The sequence below is a fragment of the Candoia aspera genome, chromosome 2 (genome assembly GCF_035149785.1).
Source record: "Candoia aspera isolate rCanAsp1 chromosome 2, rCanAsp1.hap2, whole genome shotgun sequence".
NCBI lineage: Eukaryota > Metazoa > Chordata > Lepidosauria > Squamata > Boidae > Candoia > Candoia aspera.
This window is the reverse complement of record NC_086154.1, coordinates 100,766,317-100,794,134: the sequence shown is the minus strand read 5'-3', so window position 1 is coordinate 100,794,134 and position 27,818 is coordinate 100,766,317. Positions and strand designations below refer to the sequence as shown.

Genomic DNA, 27,818 nt, shown 5'->3' with positions numbered 1-27,818 from the left:
CTCCTCTCCTAGTTGTACATTTTGCTATGTGAGATTTATCCTTAGTACTCAAGGTCTTAATTACTGTTCCTTTCAAGCTCATTTCAAAGATTCCATCTTCAAGTTGGTGGGCTACAGAGATGCTTAGATCCCTGCTTTATACCCTTCATTTCCAAATTCCATTAAGCACAAGTTTGTGTTACCTACTTGCTGCCCAGACCCACCCCATCTGAGAATGCACCTGGCTCAAGCTGGATGTGCTCAGGGCTCTGTTTACTTCAAATGTATATTGGAGGGGTGAAGGACTGATGGTTTGTCTCCAACAAAGAAGGGATTAGGAAGAAGAGTTTCCTACTCCATAATTAATAGAGGAATGGTGAATTATCCTGGAATTCACAATAGCAATTCACAATTCTCTGTAACTGCATCAGCTGTCTTAAATGGCAGAACCATGAATAATTACTATAAAACCTTATAAAAGATACAGGTTTGCCTCCTCTGACATGGACTTTGGCTACACTGGGTCACACAGAGTGCTATAAACTGTTACACTGATCCAATTTGGGAATACCGCTACACTTTTCTGACAGCTACATCTTCGGTGACAAAGAATAGCAGCTGGACTTACATGAAAGACAACAGCCCCATCATATTTAGGGGAAATAGTTATGAGAATATCTACATGCCTAAAAAATCAAGGTACTTTATGGTTTTATGTATTACATTGTTCTCCTGTTTCCATGTGTCTTACCAGTTGCAAGTTTGCTGTTAACATGATAAAAGAGTTGAACCATACTTAGCCAAAGGCAACAGGAGACTGGAGGGGTTTCCTCCAAGCCGCCGCAAGCTTCTCCAGAGTCCCCCTTTTTGGGGGGAGATGGGCAGTGATAGAAATTTGAATGAATGAATGAATGAATGACGCAGTTAACTTTTTCCTTTCAGGTCCATCTTCCAGTGAGCAGAAAGACAGTTCACAGTAAGTCTCTTTATCTTCCTGAACAGAGGAAAATAACTGAAACCTACTTAACAATTATGGTGGATTCAAATCATTACTGTGCTGACAGTCACTGGGGAGAAGCCTTGGAGTTTCTGCTTAAGCAGGGTGGTATAGGTGCCAAAAACATGAAGGAACATAGCACAAATTCTGTTATTAGCTCTAAAATTGCAGCTCATAATGACAAGTTTTTTCCCACCAACCAGTTTTATTCTCAACATGACAAGTATGATGCAGCTTTTGACTGCCTATTCAGCTGGCACAATCACTTCCATCTTTGTTTTGAACTTGCAGCCAATCATATCTGGAGAAAACCTTTCACTTCTTTTTCGTACTGTGAAGAGCATGCATCAACAGACAAATGCAGATATCCAGTGCTCCGCTATCTGTTTCACATCTGTAACCTTCATCAAGATAATGGTGCAAATTAGGCTTTTTGTGTATGTGCAGTTACAACAGAGTAAAATACCAAGAATCAAAGTACTAAACCACAAACAAAGGCAGAATCATCTTTTCTGCAAAAACCAGTATGTCCACATTAAAAGATCTTTATTTTAGGACCATCTCTCTTGTGAAACCACAGGATGGCAGTCACCACATAAATTTGACATACTGTCCTAGGGAAAACATGCCTCAGAATTCTGAATAAATAAAGTTAGAAAGCCCAAGTTATATACAAATATCTTAGGCAAATATGTTTACAAATCTATGTACAGTAAAACAAATGTAAACAGTTAACGCAGCGAAGGGGACACAGGAAAGGGATGACAAAATCCAAGCTATGAGTAGCAATGTGCCCCTAGCCTACCCTGGCTTTAATTCCTTTCTCCTTCCTTTGCTTTTGGACAATTCTCACCAAGCAGCTGAAGTCTAATCCACAGTTTCCTTGAAATAAAAATAGGGAAAGCCAGCTTAGTAGGATAAAGCTGACGGGGAATAAACTGCTGAACTGGGGGTATTTCTCCATTTTAGAAATGAGCAACTTTGGCATAATTGCATAATGCATTTCTTATGCTCCATAGGGAGATGCTGTATCTAAATACCCTCCGTGACCCACAACTCAGATCTTTGGCAGGGCGCTGTTAGGTACCAAGACCCCTCGTAGAAACTTGTAATAAATTCATCCTAAATCTATCCTCCGCTGGCCAAAGGATTTCTAAACCTTCCCTTTAAAATGAACTGACTTATGCAGAAAATAAAAGGGGGGAAAGAGCAGGGGTCTTGTGCACTATGTGAAAGGTGTGGGACACCCAGCATCAAAGCAGTCCCTAACTAGCCAACATACAAAACAGGGGAGGCAGAAAAAAGGAAGTTATTTGGGCAAGTGCAACTCCTGCATCCTGTGAGAGAGACATCAGTGGTGACCATGTTAAAGAATGTCCATGATGGAAACAGAAGAAAATAGACTGTATTAACAAGGAGTGCTCTGTATGTGCTTGGTTTTCCGGGCAGTTTCTGAGTTCTGCAACACCCACTCAGCTCCAGCAGGGGGTGCCAACAAAAAAGTATCAAGCAGCTTTTTTCTTATTCCTTCAACAACCGAACTCAAGTCCCATCATGGCCTTGCAATCCATTCATACGCTCAGAGGGAGCATGCCAGGTGCAGATGATGGCCTGGATGCTCCTAGACCTGGTGGTGGGCCTTGGTCAAAGCCATTGACTGCCCTACAGAAGAAAAAGAGTAAGAGAAAATGGTTAATGAGTAGCACTGACAAGTTATACCTCCTGTCTAATGATAGTAGCACAGGATATGTTAGTCCTATGATGACAGCAAGGAAAACTGATTAATCTCCAGAACTCAAGCAACAAAACTAAAGCACCATCTATATATGTCAAGTTCTCTAGAGACAGAATTTCAGTGAAGGGTAAAGCTCCACACAAATGAAAAGGCAACTTTTAAAAAATAAACTTAATATTTGAGGCTTCTTCACTGTGAGCATGTGAGGCATAAGCACCTGGCTCATCAGGAGACAGTGCTGTCTGGCCATCCAGGCATAACCCGAATATGCTAAGTTGCTTTAGAACGTTCCTTAGCAACCTTTGCTTCCTATCAGCCAAACCGGCCTGTTTCCATTGCTTTGTCTTTTACCTCAAGGCTCCATCTGATAAAGATGACACAGCAACTTGACACAATGTCCCAAAGCTAGCCTGCCTGGGAATGTGACAGCCTCTTTTGCTGCAATTCAGGCTGACAATATCAAAAAATTATAAAAAGACTAGTGGGATACTAAGATGATCATAGTCAACCCTTTACAAAGCTGTAAATATAAGCTATGATTGAAATATTGCACCGTAAGTAAAATGGTTTATTTGATGCAAAAACTGGTTCCTATAAGAACAGCTGTAGCAAGCTATGCTGAGGAGGATGGACTGAGATCCTCTGGAGAAAAAACTGAGGTGCGATGAAAAAGTGTTACACTGTCTAACCCTATATATTTCAGACAAATCAGCACAAACTGCCTTTTGTCTAAATTTTTTATTCTCTCTGTTCAGAATGACTGCTTTTTGAAACATTTACAGAATCAGATATGAGATTTTCATCTGGGAACTGGATTCCAAAATTCCAGCATGATTATACTCATACAAAATTCTAGGATCCCAGCCTGACCTGTTCCAAGCAACTAACAGGTTTGTGCAATTCATGTATAGTTTTCTGTATCTGGTGTTATTTTTAGGTTTGTGACTGATTTCAGACCTTAAAATGCATTGCTCAGCTAGGCACTACAAATATAAACATATTGTTGAAATGAAATTCCAAGTTCTGGTTCAAACATTTTCCCAGTAACATTCCATTACTGGCCCCTGGCTATTCTTATCCACATTGCAGCTGGAAGCTGTGTCTCAATACAGAAATTTGTAAGGCATAAGGTTGGAGTAGAATCAAAACTGTTAGCCTGTATTGATCAGTTGCACAATTCATCAGCCCCAGTTCACCAACCATAGGTCATCAACTCTAGCAAGCATAATAATGAAACCAAGGATAGTTGGGTTTTCCCAGCACAAACTAAATGGTGGTGACAGAATATTTTTTTTTCTATCTGGCTAGTACTCCAAAGCTACCTTGAGACAAGTAAACAGACCCATTCTTACAATTAAACAATGAGGAAACCACACTGTTAGCAATACACACTGTCAAGAATTGAAATGCACACACAAAACCAAGAAAAGAACTGAAACAAAAAACTGGAATTGAAGCCATCTACCCAGCTACACTTGATACTGTAGATTCCATACCAATCAACTCAGGGCAGGTAACAGTACTAACAAAGGCTGCTAGTACACAAAAGGTATAGCATCTGAAGGAAGAGAAACAAAATGAGCTCTCCCCCCCCCAGATCTCCCATTTATTCAGTGGAAATTATGGTCATTTTTGGGAAAACTGAAAAGAAACCCTGATGAATTATTTCTTTTAGAATGATTGAAATGCTTTAAAAATTTGTTCTGACCATGCCTTATACTCATACTTGTCTAATTTAGTAAGCTATTAAAAATTTTTGTGCTGCAAGCAGTTATATAACTCTCAAAAGTTTGCTTTAGATGCCTGCATCTTCTGTAACTAGTGACAAAGCAAAATATGTTAGGAAGCGTACATGTTAAATCAAGAAACAAGCAAAACATGCAAATGCAGAGAACAAATGATTTCATTTTACTTATATGTCCAATTTTCTCAATTCCATTTTTATTCCAACTTCTGCAACAATCAGTTACATGAGCTTCCTGCATGCCTGACAATCACTTACGTCCTAGTCACCTTGCAGTTTGACTATTGCAATGCAGTCTACGTGGGGCTGATCTTGAAGACCACTTGGAAGCTTCAACTGGTCCAGAATGAAGAGGTGCAGGCAGTGATAGACATGCCTTGCTATGCCCATGTGACACCCCTGCTCCATGAGTTGCACTGCTTACCAGTATGCTTCCAGGTGCGATTCAAGCTGCTGGTTATGACCTATAAAATCTTACATGGCCTAGGGCCTGTTTACTTGAGGGATCACCTTTCTTCTGTGGTGTCTACCTGGCTGGTGAGAGCCGACAAGGTTAGTGCGCTCCAGGTCCCCTCAATTAAACGGTATCACATATTGGGACCCAGGAAGTGTGCCTTCTCTGTTGCAGCACCTGCCTTCTGAAATGAAGTTCTCCTGGAGATCTGTGTGGCTTCCACACTGATGGCATTCCAGAAAGCCTTAAAGCCCTGGCTGTTCTCCCAGGCCCTGTGTTAGAGCAGCTGGGGCCCTGTCAGATGTTTGCATGTGTGGGTGTTGCTGGCTGGACTTGCCATCTTGTTCTTTGTAACTCTATCTATCTTGTACTTTCTGCCTGTTCAATTTTATTGCAAGTTGCCCAGAGTCAGTCTGGACTTGGGTTCTGCCTAAATTGAATGAATAAATGAATAAATAAATGATAGTGACCAAACAGTTCAATGCTGCTATAAAATAACAACCATATTTATGGCTAGACCTTCAGCTGATACTGTCTTTTGAAGACAGTTTTGAATCAGCTTGAAAAAAAAGGGATCATTCTTTGTGGTATGTTCAGTGTTTAGTCACTCTACCATCACCTCATGGTGCTGGATTTTTTGGAACATTTCTTGGTAGTGCTGATGGTATAAAAGAGGAGATTTAAGTTCAAGTAATAAAATACATTTTATCATAAAATCCTCAGTATGTTTTAAACTTAATTTAAATTAGCAGTGTTTTTTATGCCTCCCAAATTTTCATGTAACATACAGTTCAATCCCAATATACACCATTTGTTCCATTCAAGTAACATGCACAGAAAGGATCAAGAGAAAAGTGGAACTTGTTACATGTAACCCATAAACCTTATTAGAAAATGTAATTCAAAGAGAGGTTACTAGATTAATAATGCCAGTTCCATATCCACAAGGGGCAACAGACGTAAACAACAGTCTCCAAGCATGAAGGCAAGCTCATCACACCAAACCAGATACAATTACCCATGAAATATGTAAGGAATCTGACCTAAACACATGGGAGAGATGGAAAAGTAGTTTAAAAAGTATACTTTTTGCCCAAAACATCACTGGAAATTGGAAGTGAATTTGGCTTCATGAATGCACAAGTAGTTTTGATTTAGAACCCAGGTTTTAAGCCATAAAAGGAGGAACTGCTTTCCATATTCTAAAAAGGCACTTAGAATTGTCTAGATCCAGCCACATTATCATCTATATGTCTGCCTTGTTTTGAGAACAGAAAAAAGTCTTTGCTGATAGTGTAATGCAGCTGTGCCTATAGATGTTCATGAATGTTTATGATGTGTGTATATATAGCCATAGTTAAAATCTGTGGAGAAGGCCTATTCAAATGAGATTTCAGCAACCGTTAATATGAAGTCATCAAGGTAATTGTTTAGAATGTAAGAAAGTGGTACATTAATGCCAAACTAATAGAAGATATCAATTCTGCCTTGGGTTAAGACCAAAGCAAACACCCAACTTTAGTTTTTTCACAATGAGGTCTAAAAAGCAAGTTCATGGTGTCTCAGCTACCACCTGTTAATTCAAACATGTTTTAAAGGATAAGGATAAAATTTATTCTCAAATGTACCTCAAATTCCTCCTCAGTTTTCTTAGTTCCAAGCCTCAACAGCTCCGTCATCATGCTGGCTTCAACAAACGTCCTATTCAAGCAACGCTTAATGTATTCTACTTGTGACTCCGACATCAGCTTAGTACTCTTCCTATCATGCTGAATTAGCTGACATGCAACTCCACAGAGTCTCAGAAAGCCAACAGTGAATTCAGAGCAAATAACACAACAGCAGCAAAGGCTGCAGTACAGCGGTGAGCAAATTACCTCAGTCAGTCCCACCACCCAACCACAGGCCATTCATAAGGCGGCGGCGGCAGCAGATTGGGTCGGGTTCACAAGCAAACGTGGCTGTTTCAGGATCCAACGACAATTGGGGGCAGGGAGAAGACTACAGGGGCTAGAGAGAAAGAAAGAAAAGGCAGGAGGAGAAGAACGGGCTTGCCTGACCTCACTTTCTATGCCATAAGAAGCCCAGCCCTAGGCAATGAGTTTTACCCATTCACAATTGGGTGCTCAACTTTGTATGTTCTGGACCGGGGAGGGGGGCAGCAGAGAGAGAGGAACAAATGGAAGCAGCACAGGAAGAGCTGCATGATACAATACCGTAACATGTCAACACTGTGGCCAAAAGCAGAAGCAGTGCAGAGAAATGGCTGTTGATGCTTCCAGACCACTTAAACAGCAAGATGTTTACAATACTTAAGTTGCTGTTGTTTTATCTTTACACGGTATTTAAATCATCTCTGCTTGCCATGTGATGGCAGAACTACTGCTTAAGAGAGGACTGGGGTTTATTGCAATGTACAATATTTTTCAGTCTGAGTGCTAATTATTGATAAGCACAACGTTCTTGTATGCTACATCAAGTGTGAATAAGAAAAGAGACTGATTACTGACAGACTGAAGGATGTTTAATGGTTGCAGAAGCGCACATGCCAAGTAAGGGAGACAGGTGTTTCAAAGCTTTGCTGGGAAGGACACAGAGTGGAATCTGGAAGAAGCCAGACTAATCAGCATAGCAGAAAGCAGAAAGCATGAAAATAAATGGATCTTTGTGCAGAATGAAAAGAAAGGATGATTAAATAAAAGGGGAGTTGCAGCAAAGGAGCAATATGAAATACATCTACGTTTTGATATTTCTGATGCATCCACTGTACCTTGCATAATTCTGATTATATGAAACAAATCAATCCAGCAAACAGATTTTAGAGGTCACCGATAAGAGTGACCTTTTCCTAGCTTATAATCTGCTTATTGTTCGTATCATGGTTCAAGAAAACGTTTTTTGGGTTTTTGTTTTTAAAAAAGCTTGCTTCAAAAGTCAAGACTGCAAACTCTGCTCATTTGAATTGCTGGATTTGCGACTGACTTTAACAGTAAGCGTATCAAGCAAACCACTTCCATCCTGCCAATGTGCACATTACCAAGGCACATCCTTGTTCTGCAATTTGCACAGAAAACATTTGGCTAGGGATAAAAGGAGTCTACAGAGACTTCTACCTGACTTCTTCCTTCCAAAATTTTGAAGAGTTCAATTTCTAATACAGATTTATTATTTATAATTCATCGGCCCTAGGCAGACATTCATGCCAAAGTTACTGCTTTTATGAAGTCTGTGGGGGACTACCTTTAAAAAGTACTTGCAACTGCAGGTTCAGGCTACACTCCAATTTTGCAGCAACTTTCTTGGCTGGTTCTTAGTTTATTCTTTGGTCAAATGTAAAGTACTTGTTTATGCTTTAAACTCTAAATGTTAACCCAGGGCACTTTAAGTACCAACTTAGGTCTTTCAGATGTAATGAAACCCACAATTTGAAGAATAGTTGTGAAGGGCAGCATCAGTCGGGGCCATATTTGCAGTACCATCAAAACCATGAAACTCCCTTGAAGAAATGAAAGGACGATGGGATCTTTCATCTGATGTGTGTGTTTTTATTCCCTTCACTCAACCATTTGCTTGCTCCTATATTTAACTTTACTCCTAATTAGTATTTATAAGACATTTATATTTTGATAGTTATATCATTTCTAGTTACCCATGTTGGGGATTATCCAAAGCTAAAAACTTTTCAGTAAGTTTATTTCAGAAATACTGATCCTGAAGTAAGAATCATAGAATGCAAATATGGGAAACTATCGCTTCAAATAAAGAAAGTGACGCAGCCACAGAATCTTCTAGGCCTAATAGCTAATTACATTTTTCTTGGGAAGATGAAAACAGTATTCTACAAGTTTAATTGATGGCAGTTGAAGACCTCAGTGTTATTCACTTTTAAATCTTACTTATACTTGGAAGCCAAACGTAAAGTAACAGTTAAGTCAAGCAATTCTGATTTCTTTTTGTATGAGATGACTCCTATTGTTAGGAACACTTTTCCCATCCAGGAAAATGCTCAAAGTCACAATGTAAGTTGTTTGAGGCTGTCTTGTCAGCTTTCTTGCAATGCTGCCTAGTTGGAAGATATACAAATTCCCATCTCATGTTCATAAGGAAAATGTGTAACAAGCTATGTATTTCCCAAAACTTTTAACCTATACCTAAAAGAAAGCCAGAAAGCCAGTTTGGTGTAGTGGTTAAGGCACCAGGCTAGAAACTGGGAGACAGTGAGTTCTAGTCCCACTTTAGGCACAAAACAACTGGGACACAAAGCAACTGGGACCAGTCACTCTCTCTCAGCCTTAGGAAGCAGGCAATAGCAAACCACCTCTGAAAAACCTTGCCAAGAAAACTGCAGGGACTAGTCCAGGCAATTGCCAAGAGTCAAAACTGACTCGTAGGCACCTCAAAAAAGAAAAAAGAAAAAAAGAAGGATGTTTATGGATCAAAGAATGGAAAAACCTTATGCAAAACAACTCTCTAAAACTTCATGCGAAAACAAAAACTTACGCTTTGTCATAAAATGTTGTATGTCCTGGATGACAGAACTTCATGCCATTGCTGTTGATCATACTGCTATTTATGTTTCCTGCAACGTATGATTTACGTGATGCCTGGTCCTTTGCAAAGTTTCTACAAGCAGCTAATTTGGATTCCAAAGCCTGAGAAGGAATGAAAAACAGAACACATCATCAGCCTGGGTGAAAGATTAGAGAAAGTAGAATCATCAGCAGCCTCATCACAATGAAAAGTTTAAAGAATGACTTGGGGCCAAACTATTTGCAAACAAATATGTTGCTCTTTATACAAGGGTTTTTTTTTGTAAGAACTGAGTTTAAAAGTATGCCCATCAATTGAAACTGGCTTTCAAACATTCTGTCACATAGAAATTCTCTAAAACAATGACTAGTCATTTATTATCCCTCAACATCTTTAGATTAGTAGTGCAAACTGCAATTTGCATACTTTAAGAAGACACCTTGGAAAAACTGGTAATAGTTGGTTAAAGGTATATTGTACAAGTATTTGCAGCCCAGGAATTGAGAGTGTTGAAAAAATTATGCACACAACCATAATTTACTGGTAAGACAAAATGAGAATCAAAACTCAATAAATTATGCTGAGGTTACTTTTGGACAATTCTCTTCACTGATTGCAAGGTCTGAGATTTCTAAAATTCCATGCACTGTGTACCTATTATTCATCTTTTAACACAGCCATGAACTTTTTGAAAGAATTGGTAAAAACTGAGATTCAAGATGCTGAACTCTGTAAATGATTTTAAACTTACCATGCAAGATTTTATTGTCATTTCTCCCTACATGAAACCCCAGAGCTATTGATCTAGCAGTACATTCTTGGTTCCCTGGCCAGTTCTTTCCAAATAAATGTATGTGATCCCTCCCTTTGTATATTCACATTTTCTACTTCATGTAGTCACTCAGCCTACACAAATAGCACAATTGTATATTTGTCTAAAATAAGACGCAATGAGTTCAATTCTCTTTAGTACTGCATTGTAATAGTACAGTAAAATTTGCTTCCAGCGATGAAATAAAACCCACTTGAGTTTCAGCTGACTTCAATGCATGTGAGGAATTGCACTGTATGACAGACGGACAACATCTAGAAATAGCCATAGCAAGATAGCATGATGCAGAGAATGGTTCTTACCCCCACTTTCCTTAGAAGATCACCTACAATGTTGAGAGCAGATATTCGGGCAGATGGAGTAAGGGGGCTGGTACCAAAGCCATTGGGAATAGCTGCAACAAACCCACAAAAACAACAGAATAGTCACATAAATTAATGTCCAAAACTCAAGCATTCACAATGGGAAAAAAAAAGGAACCAAAGAGCAACCTCTTTCCAGGATCCTCTCTGTTCCAATAAATATGTGCCATAGCAACAGTTTAACTATATTTTGTCTGAGGTTTGATGGCCAGGAATAATACAATTCTATGTATGACACTGGATCTACCTTATTTCCATAAAATCACTTCCTACATTTTCCTCTAAGACTGTAAATGCACATTACCCAGTGTTTTATCAAGGATAAAAATATGCTGAACTGCCTCTGAATATGAAATTAAGGATGGGCCTCTCTGGGCTTTTTTATCACTACTATTTATATTTCTGAAGCAAAATTCTGACTCATAGTGTCCTAAACCCATAATCCACATTGCTGTTAGATGGGACAGATTTTATATCTGAAATGGGGCAAAAGGAAAAAAGTCTAACATGACAAACAAAATGGATTTATTTCCTTAAATGCCTCAAATGTTGTTCTCTGACCCAATATTTTGAGAATATAAGTCAGCTGTACATGTGGATATAAATAATCAAACTTTGCTCAATTTCCATTTGCAGTATAAGCATTCAGACATTCAGAACATGTACATCTATGCGTTCTACCTTTTGGAGAGGGGAAGCTGTTTTCACAGCTTTTTCCAACAGGTGTTGCTGGCAGTGAGAGTGAAGCTTGGACTGCTGAATCCATCTTCTCACAATCCAGGGTTGGGGAACTAGGAGCAGATTTTCTGGTTACTTCCTGTTGTCTTTCCCGTACTGCTAGTTCTTGCCGTAAATCTGTAAGATTTAAGAAAAAAATATGGCGAACTTGTTTATTTTAGCCAGGAGTAGAAAAATCTTTCTCCTCTCCCCAGTCCATTCATTCTACTTGGTCCACACATTAAACGAACGACCCATCAGGAACCATATATTAAAACAACGTATTTTATGTGTGGTCAGGATCCAAAAATAACATATAACACAGCTCTGTACTTAAGTAAATCAATACGGCTGAGATCTGTGTATGTGGGGTTGATTGGGGTAAATTGTAAGGGTGACACAGAAATATGATTTGTATTTTCACTCATATGTATATTTATTCATTGTATTTTTATCTCTTCCCCACTTAATTTGTTTTTATATTACACATAGGGTTTTATTAATGTTTAGTGTTTTAAATTTTGTATTTTGATATGGCCTAAAGGCTAATCAATAAACTTTGACTGATTGATTCTACTATTCTATTTATTCCTGAGACACTCTATCCCTCAGAACAAATCATCAAAGCCAAATGTAATCTTGGAGATGCTTGGCTTGCTTTTACTGCCTAAACAGGGATGAGGATGGATCTATCACATGATCTGATGCCAAACAAACCTAAATGAATGTGCTTCTTGTCAATCAGACTTATGTTTGTTTGACACAGTTCATGAAATAGCCACAAAAATATGAACAATACATTAGAACAGCTTTATAGTTGTGCTTCAGGTTAGATTCCAGATTATTTATTCCTATACTAGAAAATTATCTTGCAACTTTATTATAACCTTGGACAATCAGAGTTCATCAGTATTACAGAATTAATTAAGCAGTACCTCTGGCTTCATCTTTCAGCCTTTGTACAGAAACTAGCAGAGATTCCTTGTCATCCAGTTCACTTTCCAAAAAGGCATTTCTCTCTATGGCTTGATTCAGCCTTTGTTCAAAGTCTTCCAAAGAAACAATTGTGGCCCTAGAAGTTAAAAAAAAAATCAGGAGAAAAAGATCTTCAATAGACATTTAGCTACTGGAGATAAGTAAACATCAAGAAAGAATTGAATTGAACTGAATATCTGACAGAGAAAATGATCAAACAAAATATAAGTCATTCCAGGAGCTAGTTGTATAGGTATATAAAGACAATGCAGGACAAGATGGCAGATCTCCATGCCAGTAATAAGTATGCAGTGAATTCAAGAACTATTTCAAGCCACTATCTCACTTCAGATATACTTCTTAATATTCTCTATCAAATACACACAGACACACATCTACCTAGCTGTGAGATGCTATTTCAGGAGGTAAAATAGTCAAAGTGATACCTTAGTATATATGGTATAAATCTGCTCCTATAGAGTCTAGAAGAGCTAAACCTATTGACTAATTTTCTTACAGAATGTTCTGAATATTAGTTATCATGCTAGGAAGAAGCACTCCAATATCATCCACAAACATTGCTGCCTACTCAGATGAATCATTAGGCTTTGTTAAATAAATAGTGTGTGGAAGAATTTGGATAAAAATTAAAGAGGAAAATGTGATGCTTGCTTGTTTTTAACATTAATCCATGATTTTTGGAACATTTCAAAATTTAGTTAGTTTCAGCAGAAAATACATCAAGTGAAAGTGATTTTCGGTATCTGATAAACCCTATGGTTGTTTTAGTTATACAACTGCACCAATATCAAATAACTCCATAGCACTAAGGAAATAAAAACCTGAGCAATAAATGCTTTCTTCAGTCAGATAACTGACTACCACCAACATTCCTTACCTCTTAGCACGCTCAAGATCATCATTGGCTTGTTCTAGCTCTCTCACATATTTATGCAGTTGGTCTTTAATCGCCCGAGTCTGGCTCAAGTCATCTTCCAATAAAGACACTTGCTTATAATTTTGTGCGTACTGATGCTCAAGCTTCTCCTGAAAATATAGGACATGAAAAATTCTATACCTCTGAAATTAATCCAAGAAGTTTAAGTACATTTCTACACTACTATCCTAATAAGGTTACATAGTGCTTTAGATCTCAAAGAAAAGAAGTGGTCTGGAAGACCCAGGCAATGAACAATTGTTGGACTTAGCATGAAATATCATTCAGATTAACAACAGTTGGACTGGACAGGAAACAGTTAACTGGATCTCTTCAAGTTGTGAGACACGACCTAGATCTCATCCTTTTCTGATGAACCTCACCTCTTCAATAACACATTGATTTGGGTTCAGATTAGCTGACCTTCAATTCTATCAGTCGAACTATGACTGCAGAAAACCTGAAACAAGTGTGACATAGACTGAGCCAGATGTGCAGCCTAAGTGCTCTGTTCTACAGCAAAGAATGGCATAATAGCAGAAGACATTTTTCCTTCCCAATTTAGCCTCACTCCCCAAAGACAAAGTTGTACCTTTAAGGTTTCCACTTCCTGTTTTAATCTTTGGTTGTCTGCTTGTAAATCTCGGTTTCTTTGTTCGGCCTGTACCAGCTGGGCCTCTAACTCTGCTTCCAGTTCTCTGCTGCCTTCCTGAAACTCTGCCAGCTCTTCATGAGCCTCCTGAAAACTATAACAGGAATAATAATAGTGAGTGGAGCTTTTTCCAGGAAGATTCTTATATTATTAATAGGGATATGAGGCTATTCAGTTCCAAAGCAGAAAAAAATACTCTTGAGGGGACATGGACACCCATGCTGCACCTACTGGCACCCCCTTAACAAAGGTGCATCTTTTTCTGAGCTTGCAAGGGAGTTAAGACAGCAGTCAGAGGGTACAATGACCTTGTCACACTCTGTTGGCATATCCTTAACACCAATGCACATTTTCAGGGCTGCTGGCAAGCCCATGAAAAGGCATAACTTCTTTATGGCAGTACCAAGAAGTGCTGCCAATGCACCCACTTCCCCTCTGAAGTATCTATTACATTTTGGTTTCAAATAGTTGTATATCACTTGTCAATATACTTGAAAGCACATTATTTCTCCATCAGTTGCAATAATAGTACAGGCCTTTATTTTTAATTAATGCTGATCAGAATTGTTGTAGATCGTTCTACGCAAATCTTATATACAAAGTATATAAGATAGAGTAATAGAAATGTGATAGAAATGTGAATAATAAATAAATATAAGGACTTCCAAAAGTCCTTTGTCATTTGTCTAAGAAATGACTGCTGAATTTCTGTAAAGTAAGGTAGAGAGAGATAATTCTGAACAAATTAAATCCAAGCCGATTTCTCCAAGAGTATAACAAAGGACAGTTTGGAGATGAAACCACCTCAGCTATTTAGTGGAAGTCTATACTAGGACAGACATGGAGTGCTTTAATGTTGACCCTCTCAGCTGCCTTTAACATAGAGGCAGTCTCTCACTATCTAAGAATGACTTTATTTACCAAAATTAGATAGCCTTGGAAGTAAAACCATACTTCAGTAAAAGCAGATCTTTTAGAAAAGAATACTCCCAGTAAATTAGATAACTGTGGCAAGAGTCTGAATTAGCAGCATTTCTGAAATGATAAAGGGCCCATTGTTTGCAAAGAGAGATTTCATATAGGGCAAGGCCACCTCCAATAGAGATTCTATTCATGTATCCAAGAGCATTAACTCTAGTCAATTCAAGTATAAGTCTATACATGAGATCCTTGGCTTCCATCTGCAGGCTTCTGGATCACAAAGAAAACAATGTTAATGCATTAATATATTAAAACTCATAATAAGCCAGTACAAGAATGATACCTTTGTTTATATTTTAAAGTAAGCTCTTTCCAGTATGCAGCTTCTTCCTCTGAAGTTGAAAACTCTGGGATTTCTTCGCAATCCATGATAACAATCACCTGTAAAATTCAATTAGGAACATGTAATGTTATTTAGTTAATAAATGCCATGAGATGTCCTCCTGGTCTCAGGTAAGCTCTCTGTCAGCTTTCCAAAGCTACAAGGTGGAGATCTTCTATTCCTGACCTCACTCAAATAATATGGTTATACTAGTGTTCATCTCCAATAAGAACAAACAAGCAAAAACAAGTATTTTTAATGAAGGCCAAAAGTGTTACAGTCTTTCTCATCTTCAGCCAAATTAAAAAAAAAAAAAAAACTTTCTGGGTGCATGTATATGAACATGTGAAAAAATTAAATCAGAGCCATGGTATCCAAAGAGGGGCATTAATTCTTTCCCCAGTTTAAATCATGCTGCTATTAGTGCTACAAATATGATAACCAGAGGTTTCCTATTAGCTGGAGAGCCATTTAAATCAGGAATGCAATACAGGGGGGAAATGTTCAACTCTACCGTGTGCCACAACCTTGAGTCAGTCACTCCCTACAGCTATTGATCTTTTGAAAAAAGAACAGGGGATCATGTTCATAGATATCCCATATACTAATTTCACTCTCAAGGATATTAAGCAGCAACTCCTCCTCCTCTTTATTATAATTGTTCCACTGTCCTTCAATCATATTCTCAGAGCAGCTTGCAAAATAAATCAGTCAAACGATTAGCACATTGCTAATTGCCTCCTTCCACAGGACTGCAAATCCTCAGGCCAGCTAAAGAAAATGAGTACTAGCAGTGCAATTAAAACAAAAAAACAAAGAAACCAGATATTGTACTATAACACTAATATTCGTTTTCCAAAATATTATTTCATTTTTAACATAGGCAAAAATAAATTAGATTCATCTTAAATTTTCAGAAAGGAACTATGAACTTCCTCAGATCCCACATCTACGTGAATGCTAAAGCTATCAGCTAAAAGAGAACAGTGATTTCTGATAACCACCAGCTATTTCCCCTTCAGACACAAAGTCTAGCACATCTCAGTTCTGTGACCCACATTTTTATTCAAGGACAAACACTAGGTACTCTATTGTACATACCTGAACACTGGAAATGACCAACCCCCCACCAAGCAAAAAAGGAAATTTTAAACTGCAACGAAAAGCAGTATCTTTTGAACTCAGCATAACCAAAGTAGCCTTTGTATGAACAGTGAGAGGAAATAGTCAATGAACTACTGCTTATGCTTTGCCATTTTCCTTCCAGCCATATACACGGTCTAGATTAACATAAGCTCCCTGAACTAGAACACAATTTTTTTTTTTTGAGAGGGGACAGAAACCTTGCACGTGAACAGATGTCATCAGGGAAAGGCTCTAACTGTTCAGTGGAAGCTTTGGACTTGGTAAGTCTTTCCTCCCTATTAGTATAGCAATATCAGTGCTTCTAGTCAAAGTGCTATTTAAAGCAATCTGCACCATACCAAAAACAAAGGACTGGCAGTGCTTCTATATCACTATATTTCTGCTTTTAGCCCCAAGGTCTTCACCTGACTTTGCAATTTAAAGAAACAGTATCAAAATAGTAACACGAAAAACTCCAAGCCAATATAATTAAACAGTGCAACATTATTGTACAGTAGTTTCCCTTCAATAATGCATCTAATACTGTAGTGGGTTCACACACTCTGCCGAACAAAATCAAACAACCCACAACACAAGATATTGTCTGAACCTAAATAAAGTGATCTGTCAGCTGTGGATTACAGTTTAGAATATTAAGTAAAAACCAAACCAATTGTTTTCTTTCATTAAGCTATGGCTTAGCACAAAGTATAAACTCAATCAGGGTCTGGAAATAACAACATTAGTTAAATGTTATGCCCTAGACACTTACACACAGGCATCTAACACAAACTGCAATGACTTGAAAATGACAAAGCGGGTGTTCTGACATCATGATGCAAATCCCAGCCTTTTGTATTTCTGTCCTGACATATTCATGTACATGATGTGGTTTGCACTGTGATGCACATTTTGTCATTTGCTCCCCATCCCAATACCCGTGACTTGCAAGTATCAGAGAATAGAATTCACTGAAATTTCAGAGAAAAGGGAAATAATTATAGAGAAAATATAGTAAAGGCAATATACCTTCTATACATAGCAAGCTTCAATGGTGCAGCTTTGCAAAATAGTCAGGCAACAAGGCACTAAAATGTACATAGGAAAGACAATGAAAAACTAAAATAATTTATGGAAATGTATAATTAATTGAAACTAAGCTAAAAGAAAAGGGACGTGGTGGCGCTGCGGGTTAAACCGCTGAGCTGCTGAGCTTGCCAATCGGAAGGTCAGCAGCTCAATCTACGTGACGGGGTGAGCTCCCGTTGCTAGTCCCAGCTCCTGCCAGCCTAGCAGTTCGAAAACATGCAAATGTGAGTAGATTAATAGGTACCACTTTGGCGGGCAGGTAACGGCATTCCGTGTAGTCATGCTGGCCACATGACCACGGAAGTGTCTACGGACAAACGCCGGCTCTTCGGCTTTGAAACGGAGATGAGCACCGCCCCCTAGAGTTGGACACGACTGGACTTCATGTCAAGGGAAACCTAAATGAAATGTGAGAGGGAACCTAAGCTAAAAGAAAACCTCAGTGAAATGTGAGAGGGAAGCCATATTAACACTGCTTATATTAAAATCCTGAAAAATTGTGGCTTGAACTAGGAATTGCAAACAAAATAGCTGCTTCCTTTCTTACCACCAAAAAACCCCCCAATCCATATTAGTCAATGTAATTAAGGAAGAAATATTGCTACACAGGATCTCTTAAAAGATCTACTTTTGAAAACTATTTTAGTACTATTTCAAAAGAATAATAAACTGACAAGAAACCAAAAGGAACATATGGTACAAGGAAAAGGAGAATATTTACACTTTACCAAGGATAGTGAAAGCGAGTTTGGGACAAAACAAACAGCAATAATCACCACTATGATTCATTGAAGAGATTCATTCTGTGCAATCAGTGAGTGACAATAATAGTGGGTGTTCATTAAAAGAAAAATGTTAATCTTGAAGCACCCTAGAAGATATACTTTTCTTGGCTCTGAGGTAACCAAAATAATTTCTCGGAAGTTCACCCTTTAAATAGCCACTTCAGTGATATGGTTGAGAACTGCTTGAGGAATGTGCATCACACAAAACTGCAGGAAGGTAAGAGTCCAAATATCTAACATCTGCTCTTATAAAGTGCATATATCACTTAGTGTTTAATATACTATTAAAAGGCATATAGCAAAGAATTCATAAAACTGATATTCCAAGATAACAGCTATTACTATTTTTCATTCTCTCACAGAAATTTCCTGTAGCATCTAACAAAAGGCTGAAAACAGCAACACTGCACATTCAAATACGGTGGTTTTCCAAAATTGGCCAAGAAGACCCACATACGGACCCACATCTATGTAGGTTCTTATGAACCCTTTTAGGCAAGTCTGCTGAATCTCCCACTTCTATTTATTATTTAAATAAAGCCTGAACCTAATACTGTTTAAGGCTAGTGTATGTACGTTTTCTTGCATGGAAAACAGCTGCTGAAAAGCAGCCAAACAGGAACAGTATTCTTGGCTCAAGAATCTAATTGTTCAATGTATCCCAATTACAAGAAATTAACCAACTTCCGTCCCTCCTGTCATTACGCGCCTGTGCTCAGAATTAACACAGCCAGTAGCGTGCAGTTCAGTAGTGTTCAAACAGAAGAATCTATCATGTATTGGATTCTCACTTAGCAATCCCAAAACGTTGTAACCCAGAAGAAAGGTCCAAGTACTAGAGAAGAGTACATGACCTCTCCCCCAACCCTTTTCAAAATTTAAAATGTGTCTTCTGAAAATATGTTTACAATAGTGAAAAGATTTACTTTTATGGACAAAACCACTGAAAACCTATGTTGTATTTAATTAGACCTTGATCTCCAAGTACCTCTTAACACTGGGGGACAATGTTCTCATAATCTATGCAGACATAAATACTGGGGACCCTTACTCTGCAAATAATGATCTCACACATACTCTCAGGTGTTTTTCAAAATGTACCTTACTATGATTCCTATAGTTTATCACACATCATTAAGCTTATTTCTACAAATAAAACCTGGTTCAGTGATTATATTGACCCCATCACTCAAGCCAACATACATCCCTGCTTGATTAGACTTATCTCCTCACCTGTCTATGGCCTTGTCCAGAGAGAGAAACAGAGACTGTTTCACATATACTCTTGTGCTGCCCTTTTTATTCAGCCTGTTGGACAAATCTAATATTGCCCCTTATAACGAACAGCCATAATAGTTTGGAAGAGGAATGCATTCTCCTTTTAGCAGAGAGATATTTTTCAGTCTTCTGAAGGGTAGCTACATTTTGCTCATTCACCACTGCTATTAGTAATTTAATAAAGTAGTTACTTTGTTAATATTTTATTCAGATACAGATACAGTTGCACTTAAATACAGTCCTGTGTTCTATTTTTATATGCTTACACATGCTTGGTCTTTGACTGAGCTAATCATCTGCTGTCCCCAAACCCCAAAATCTTGATTTAGTGATTGGGGTAACATTAAGCTTATAAACTCCCACTCTGTGCTGATAAACAAAGTTCCCCTTTAAAACTGTATATTTAAATCAGCAAATCACAGTAGTTATTGAATATAACTAGCCATTAAGTCAGAAAATAAAAACAGATTTCTAATCTTAGCTTCAATCTCAGCTTAAAATCTACCCATGCCTAGTGATAACTATAGCTACAATGTCAATAGCTAACTGTAAACTAATTAGAAAAGATGAAAGCATGGGGTATATTTGTAATTGGACAAGCACGATGGCTAGACAGGATCTATGGGTAAAGCCCAGTAAGGACATTGTCACTGTTGCAGAATTTGTTCTAAAGAGAGAGAGATTTACAGAACAGAGAATTAAACTGAAAGTGAAATGTGCATGAATCCTTAGGGAATCCTTCCTGATTTTCTTCTAAACACTTCCCGGTGTGAGAAACAAAAAGTCACCCTTATGCTACAGTTACACAGTACACAGAATACTCAATTATGACTAGGTTATAAAATTTCATATTTTGATAATACATAAAAAAGAAAAATCAGTTATAGCATAAAATGCCCTGACTTAAAACTCACATGAATTTATTACAAATTTATTAAATGTACACTTAAGGGGTGAGGTTTCAATTGCTCAATCATGCTGTTGTTGCTGACCTCACCTGTGGATGTCCCTGCTCACATGCAAGTTCAGTCCTACAACCTTGAATTTCACTCTAACTAATCTCCTGTAAATCAAATGAAAGTTATACTTTGCTTTCTGTTGAGGTGAGAGTATCCTTTTATTCTAAAACTAATTAACATCAGGCTTGCTTATGAATGAATGAATGAAAAACTTTACTGATTAGTCAAATAACCATATCAGAAAGTTGGGCATCAGCCACTATAAGATATAAAATATAAAATACGATATCATAAAGCTGCTAAAATACAGTAAAATTAACTAAAATATACTATGGTGAGATAAAATATGATAAAATACAGTAGGGTAAAATAGACATAAAATTGTAAGATAAAAATGCAAGATGTGATAAAGATACAGAAACAATGTGAGTTTAAATGAATTCATCACCTTTACATGCCACCCCAATGCGTTCTATAAATTGCATTCTCAGTTGGACAGCCCTAACTATAAACTGAACAGTTCTATTGACCACATATCTATTTGTGCCCTGGAGGAAGTAACATAGTCTTTTGTTACGATCCCAGTATGTGGTTCTGTCAATTAATGTCTGAAGGTACTGAGCCCTTGCTGGGGCATACAGTTGGCAGTTAAATAGGACATGTGCAATGTCTTCTACTTCGGGTGCTCCACAAACACATGTCCTCTCAAGGTAAGGCACTTGGTGGAATCGTCTGTATTTGGCCACAGAATCTAGTTGCTCAAATCTTGCTCTAGTAAGAGCTATCCTATGGTATTGAGTCAGACCCATTGTCAGGTATTTTTCTATTTGAAAGGACAGTTTATTCTTGGCCAGCCATTTCGACGACCTATTGTATGCAAGTGATTCAATGTCTGTTTGGGCATTAACATCCAAGACTCTGTCTGAATATTGCCTTGGCCTGGTCTCCAGCTGAAAGTAAGTATTGTGATGAAAAGCCAAGGAATGCGATAGTTTGGAGGAGGTGATTGATCCATGTGGAGGGTTGAGGTGTGCCCATCTGTAGGCACATTGTTGGTAATCTATCATGTTCCATTGGGAGAATCCTCCACCAGTAGTTGAAGACTTTGGTTACTGATAGACTGTAACAGGCTTCAGATCCTGGTCTATACCAGCACACAAATTTTACTCAAAAGGGCGGGCCTCAGGGGGATTATGAGTACTTGCTAAGGCAGAGCTGGGTTGGCAAGGGCAGCAATTGGTCCTTAGAGAAGACCCCTTCTATCTCTTAGCTATCCAATTCAAATACAAATTATTTGAAGTTGTGCTGCTAAATGCATACATACCACCATACTCCTCCCCCCGTTTCTCTTCTGATATTTGGGTGCAATTAGAAAAGACAGTCATAGAGATAAACATAAAACATCCCAAAGCCACTGTGATCCTACTAGGAGACTTCAATGCTAGGGTGGGGGCTTCTTTGTATGATTACATACACTTGGGCATCATACCGGAGAGCTTGCTTATGAATACAGCTACCTCACCATAAAAATTCTCTTTACAATTCTTTATTTGACCCATGCTCTTGAGAGTTATTAATCTGGTCCATACAGTCATAATGTAGTTTGATTTGGTTCCATAGTTTGTGCAAGCCCAACCAATTTAGTTTATAAACCATGGTTTATAGCTCACCATGTGTTTTGGATTATACAGTAAATCATGGTGAAGCCAGCCTTGGCTTATGCAAAACATTTGATTTCTTATGACCTACACAGATTATAATTCCTTTTTATTTTAGGCAGCAGGTATACTGAGGGATTGATGAGAGAGTTTCTGTTTCATGAATTGATAGATCTTAGAAACACTGAGATTTATCAGTAGGAGATTATAGTAGTCTATGAATAGTAGTTAGAGTTAAGAGCTGCACCTAATAAACCAGTTTTAAGCAGTGTATTTTAGAAAAGTCCTTGCTCATCCAGTTGCTAAAATCATATAATTCATTATTACTCTGATGTGAGCTAAAGTTTATTTTAATGCTGAAACTCACTTCTGAAGGATGTTGAATTGATGCTTACTTGAATCATTTTCTCTGAAAGTTAAAACGTGAATTTTTTTCATATTTGGAATATATGTGCATTTGCTATCTCTTTAGCTGAGAACTGCTAGTCAGCATTTATAAATGTATACAAGTGGGCAGGTGATCATTAATATGCATAGGGTGAGGAATGTATATGGTAGAAGTTACCTTTCATACACTTGACTGGTGCACATCTCTTGATATATTTTAGTTGCTTTGTCCTCTATAATAGATATGTTGGGATAAGGCAACTAAGATGCACAGCTGAAGCAACTCTTCATAAGCTTCCCCTACAGTTTGAAGATGATGCTGGATTAAGTCAGTTAGTTGGGGACAAAGATCTGAGGGAGGGATTTTTTTCTTCCTCTTTTATTTGTGATTGGGTGATTTTAAGCCTCATTTAAATCAAGGAGGCTTAAAGCACTGAAAAAAAATACAACATCTTGTTAAGACTTCCTGATTATTATGAGAACAGATTACATTGTGTAAGATAGTAAAAGTAAAGTCTCCTCTGAGTTGTTCAATGGCTGATGACTTCGTGGAAACATCCTTATAGTTTTCATGGCAACAGTGAGGAAGGGGATTGCCATTTCCTTCTTCCAGGATTTTTTGTTTTAGTTGCCTAGTCTTATCTATAGCCTAGTTTTTTTCCTGGTGGTCTCCCAACAACTGACTGGGCCATACCTTGCTTATCTTTTTTAGTTCAGCCAAGGCTGCTTAGCTGCTGCTAGCACCTCTCTGGATATAGCTGAAGTAGTTAATAGTTATCTAGCATAAGAATACAAGACACTCCTTTTTAACATGTATTACATCCATACACACATGTAAAAAGGGATGGGGTTTTAAACACCTGGTTGTACTGCCATCTTGATGCTGCTGACACCCCCCTGCAGATTTCCTTGATAGTGAGAATCGCACTTTTCTCCCCCACACAGCCTCTCAATATCTGATTATTACACTTCTGTTGTTTCCATCCTTGACAAAGTAGTAGTGCATAATACAATTAATCCAAAGAAACATTTGTTTCATTAATGATTTCTCCACTTACAAATGTAGTGGTGGTTGTATTCAAAGTTTCCATGGATGTAAGTAATACTAGCAAAACAGACTTTCTGTGAATGATGCAAGTTTAATTCATGTGTCCTCAGAGCTGCAGAGCCTCATTCCCTCTTGAGTAAACATCAGAATGAGCCAGGCACTCTTCCCTGCTTGCTCTAATTATTTCCAAGCAGCAAGTTAAAGGGATGACTGACCTCTGACATTTTGAAGTATATGTTACAAAACCCTGCACTTTTTAAAATGTACAGGATCCTAAAACAGCTACCATGAACTACATACTAAAAACAAAACATGTTTATAAATACTTTTTTAAAAAATGAAAAGCAACCACTGGGGTAGCAATAAAAAGTGGATAAACTCATTATCAGCCACCTTTCAATGATAGAAGAAAGGTAGAGTGTGCTAAATAAAACAGAGTATTGAAGATTTTTCATGGCAGCCATTCTTCTTCAAAGGCACTGCTTTAATGCTAACTTAGCCTATACAGGAGATACATGTTTAGAATTTTCCTTCTTGTTGATTTTGCCAAAAAGGTTACACGGAATTTTGAATTGATACTTTGGCGTGGAGGCAGTTCAAAACAGCAGTACTTCTATGGCCTGGCAAGCAGCTGCTACTTTTAAGCAAGCATGTAAAAGGTGATTTTAAAACTAAAATATCAACATTTTTCAATTCAATACTTATTGTGGCAGACCATAATTATGGGCATATTATTTCATCCCTCTTAAGGTGGATAATTCTTCCATAAGTTTTGAACAGATATCACTGCTGCTTTGCTACTATTTTCAAAAATATTCAGCTCTCTCTTCCTACAAAATCCACAGAACACATTCAGCCTGCTTATGGGGCCACAAAGAGTAGATTCTTCAACCATAAAAGACTTCCAGCTGAATTTATATAGGAAACTCAGGCATTCCTTAAAAAAAACCCAAAAACTATTCTTCCACTTGGAAGAACCGTAGTGACAAAACTAACAGACTTGTGATACCTTAAAGATAAATTTATTATTAATTAATTAGAATTCTCAATGAGGAATATTTTTCTGGATATTCTAGAAATTACTTGGTAGTTTTTCAAACAGTGTTGCTACATTGATCTCTACAAAAGTCAAGAACTTTGGGGAAAAGTCAATGTTTAGGTTAACTCAGTTTTGCTAATGCCTATTTTGCATCATAAACATTTCTCCCAACCACCTTCCAGCAACTCAGTATCGATCAATACTTTAACTACCAGTTCTTCCTCCTAAGCAATTGGAAATTATTTCAGTGACTCAGGGGAACTCAGTCTTCTGACATCATCAGTATATTTGTGCATCCTAGCAACCATCTGACAGCAAAACATCTAGGCTTTTCATTTTCCCAGCATGACAGAATGCTGTTACAAGGATTCTAGATATCAACAACAACAACAACAAGTTGGTCCTAGAAAGCTGTTCTTATTAGGCACCAGAAACTATGGTACTTTACAGATTTAAAAGTGTCCACACAAACTGCAATGACACCAAAATGACATGTATACTATGATATCATCAAATAAATGCTGCTATAATGTATTGTGTCCCAATGTCTGATGCAAGTACATATATAGCAGCATTTGCATGTTATCACCATGTGCATGTCTTTAACTGCCCCTTGTGCCCCCTGCAGATACCCATGAAAAATACAGACCCCTATTCTAACTTCCATGCTGTTTGTTTTCCCTTTTACTTGGGAGAGGAATATAAAGAGATTGTAAAGATACAGGTAAGAATGATGAGAATGGTATGCTTTCAGTTCTGTCAAATGTGATGGGAGCAGCCACGTTTGTTGCTCTCTGACCCAGTCACATGTAATGAACAATGGAGTTGGGATCTATTTTTCAGAGCAAAAGATGGCACAACTCTGTGGAACAAAACCTAGATTTCTAGCCCTTGGAGTTTAGAATCTGCGTGAACTATGGTAACTGTCTGAAGCTATGGAACAGAAAAGGGAAGTTACAGATTTGGGATCAGATTCTGTTACAAACCAAAAGTGCCTTCATTCATAAACTTACTAAAATTAGATAGATAGATAGATAGATAGATAGATAGATAGATAGATAGATAGATAAACACAGCAAAATATGTGAACAAATGAGAGTGCTCCTATTAAGTCTAATTCTAAAAATATGAAGTCAAAGCTTAAAACTACAATCAAAAAGCATAGAAAATGTAATATCCTCTTTGTAGTTATATCACCTTAACTGTAAGAAAGGTTTTATTTTCTGGCAAAACCGACATGTTACTCAAAGACAGCCACACTAGAAATTACTCATGTAAGCAGGCTTCAATATTGGAAGGGATTTAAGCTGCCTAAGATTTGACACACATGGAGAAGAGTTACTTCACATGATATACAATAAAGCTGATCACCTATTTGACCAGTTTCAAAACTGAACTGGCCATTTTCATGGAGGAAAACTTTAGTAGGAATGGTTACTAGCCATGATGGCTATACAGTATAGACCCTACAGCATTATGGGCACTACACTGTTCAATTCCAACAGTTCAGCAAGATGAGTGGGAAAGTGTGGTTGAGCTCAGGGACTGCTTGTAAGCCAGCCCAGGCATCTTGCTGGCATCTGTGGAAAGAGAATGCTGGATTAGATAGGCTAGTGCTACAATCCAACAAGACTAGCATACTAGGCTGGCAGAAAAGCAACTCACGATAGGGTGAAGCAGGGGAAGACGAATACCGGCCTTATCCGAGGTTAAGAACTAACGGAGAGAAAACAGACACAGACCTGGGCCCTGAGGCGAATCACGGGGGCAACGGCCGGGGATCTTCAGCATTAACGGAGACCTGGGGCGGATTACGCAGGTCCTGAAGAAGGGCAGACCCGGAGAGGACGCCGAAAAGTGCCGCCGGGCGGCGCTGGCCGAGAGGGGGAACAGGGAAGTTGGGGGCCGAGAAAGCCTGCCGACGGCGATCCCAATCACAGGCGACCCTTCCCCGAAAAAAAAAGCTACAGTTTCTGCCCTTTTCCCCACCCGCCCAACGACCACAGGGAAGAAGAGTAACGCGTCTCCCCTGCTTCTTCGGGGAGGGGGAGCCTGCCCCGCCCAGCCACTCCTTACGCGTTGAGTGACACGCACAGCCACAGCCAGTCGCGGCCGCTCAGGGCTCCCGCTCCGACTAATAGGAAACCAGTCTACGGGCAAAATCTGCCCCGTTGTCAGCTCTTAGCCAATCGGCGTGAGCTCTCGGAGAGGGAGGGAAGCGGCCGAACTCGTGTGCTTTTGCGGGGGGGGGGGGGGCAGGGAGGGCAGTCACTCGGTTCCCACGGCGCCTCAGTCTGCCTTGAGCTCTCAACATGCCGCGCGCCCGCTGGGAGAGACGCCATACCTCCCCCACCTTTATTCCTCGCGCTCCTCCTTACCCGTCCAGCGCTCTGTATCTGTCACGACCGCTGCTGTTGCTCCCGCCGCCAATATAACCGCATTGCCTTACTCGCGGACACAGCTCCGAACCCTGCCTCATCCGGGGATTCACCGGCAAAGACACGTCACAGAGAGGGCGAGGGCCACAACGAGACGAGAACAGCCCCTTTGAAAGGCGGGGCAGCGTACTTGAGTGACACGCCATATACGTTCGTGCGGTTGTTTCAAGTCTCGCGAGACTCTTTGACTGGAGACGCTCAGTCGATGGACTGGCAGTTGGGAAGTTGCAATACTTGAACGTCAGAAATACGACTAATGGGCTTTTATTGTGGATAAGCATGCAAAATGCGGTTCGACATTTTGCCCTCTTTCCCCTCAAAGAACACGTGTTCAACTACATCTGGATGCAGAGCTTTTGATACAGATTTTGTACTGAGGAAACTTAACGGTATAACGAGTGTGTTAGTAAAGCTCCTTTCCCAAACTTGGCGTTTCCTCCAGTTACTTTAGGTATTTAATACTTTAATACTTCCCAAAGCAGTTGGAGTGATTTTGGCCTTATTTTTTCTCCATCAAACAACCAGAAATAGAACTGATTTAATATCATTAATATTTGTAATACTTACTAGCCATAATTCGCCTGATTCAGCCAAAACAGTAAGGTAGATGACCAGGAGTTAAAAAAACGTGCTAGCAGCCACTTTGTTTCCAGGTGCAATTCAAAGTATTCATTTTCATTTATACAAGCTCCTGCTGCACTCCAGAGCAAGATGGATTTACTTCTGTGCAAACATGCATAGGATTGTACTCTTGAAGAGTATCGGACCACCATGGTATACAAAAGCATCCTAGGT

At 38.7% G+C, this 27,818-nt stretch overlaps 1 protein-coding gene across 3 annotated transcripts; it reads right to left on the bottom strand.

Annotated features, from left to right (window-relative positions):
- Positions 1-1,505: 1,505 nt before the first annotated feature.
- NDEL1 (nudE neurodevelopment protein 1 like 1) lies at positions 1,506-27,090 on the bottom strand. Of its 3 annotated transcripts, none has more exons than XM_063292583.1 (10): positions 26,964-27,090; positions 15,179-15,276; positions 13,855-14,008; positions 13,224-13,372; positions 12,286-12,422; positions 11,315-11,488; positions 10,574-10,665; positions 9,410-9,561; positions 6,787-6,919; positions 1,506-2,638 (listed from the first exon to the last, which is right to left on the bottom strand). In XM_063292583.1, the coding sequence occupies exons 2-9, from the start codon at positions 15,262-15,264 to the stop codon at positions 6,820-6,822; spliced, it is 1,044 nt and encodes a 347-aa protein (XP_063148653.1). In that variant the 5' UTR covers positions 15,265-15,276; positions 26,964-27,090; the 3' UTR covers positions 1,506-2,638; positions 6,787-6,819. The 3 variants fall into 3 exon arrangements, with proteins under 3 accessions (XP_063148653.1, XP_063148652.1, XP_063148654.1); XM_063292582.1 differs by lacking the exon at positions 26,964-27,090 and adding an exon at positions 26,328-26,598; XM_063292584.1 differs by lacking the exons at positions 6,787-6,919; positions 26,964-27,090 and adding an exon at positions 26,328-26,590.
- Positions 27,091-27,818: the final 728 nt, after the last annotated feature.

Excerpts from the sequence above, each read along its gene's own strand:
- NDEL1 (XM_063292583.1), bottom strand. The coding sequence starts at position 15,264 with ATGGATTGCGAAGAAATCCCAGAGTTTTCAACTTCAGAGGAAGAAGCT. Across the intron at positions 12,423-13,223 it reads GATCTTGAGCGTGCTAAGAG|GGCCACAATTGTTTCTTTGG; the intron begins GTAAGGAATGTT and ends TTTAACTTCTAG. Across the intron at positions 9,562-10,573 it reads ATCTTCTAAGGAAAGTGGGG|GCTTTGGAATCCAAATTAGC; the intron begins GTAAGAACCATT and ends ATTCCTTCTCAG.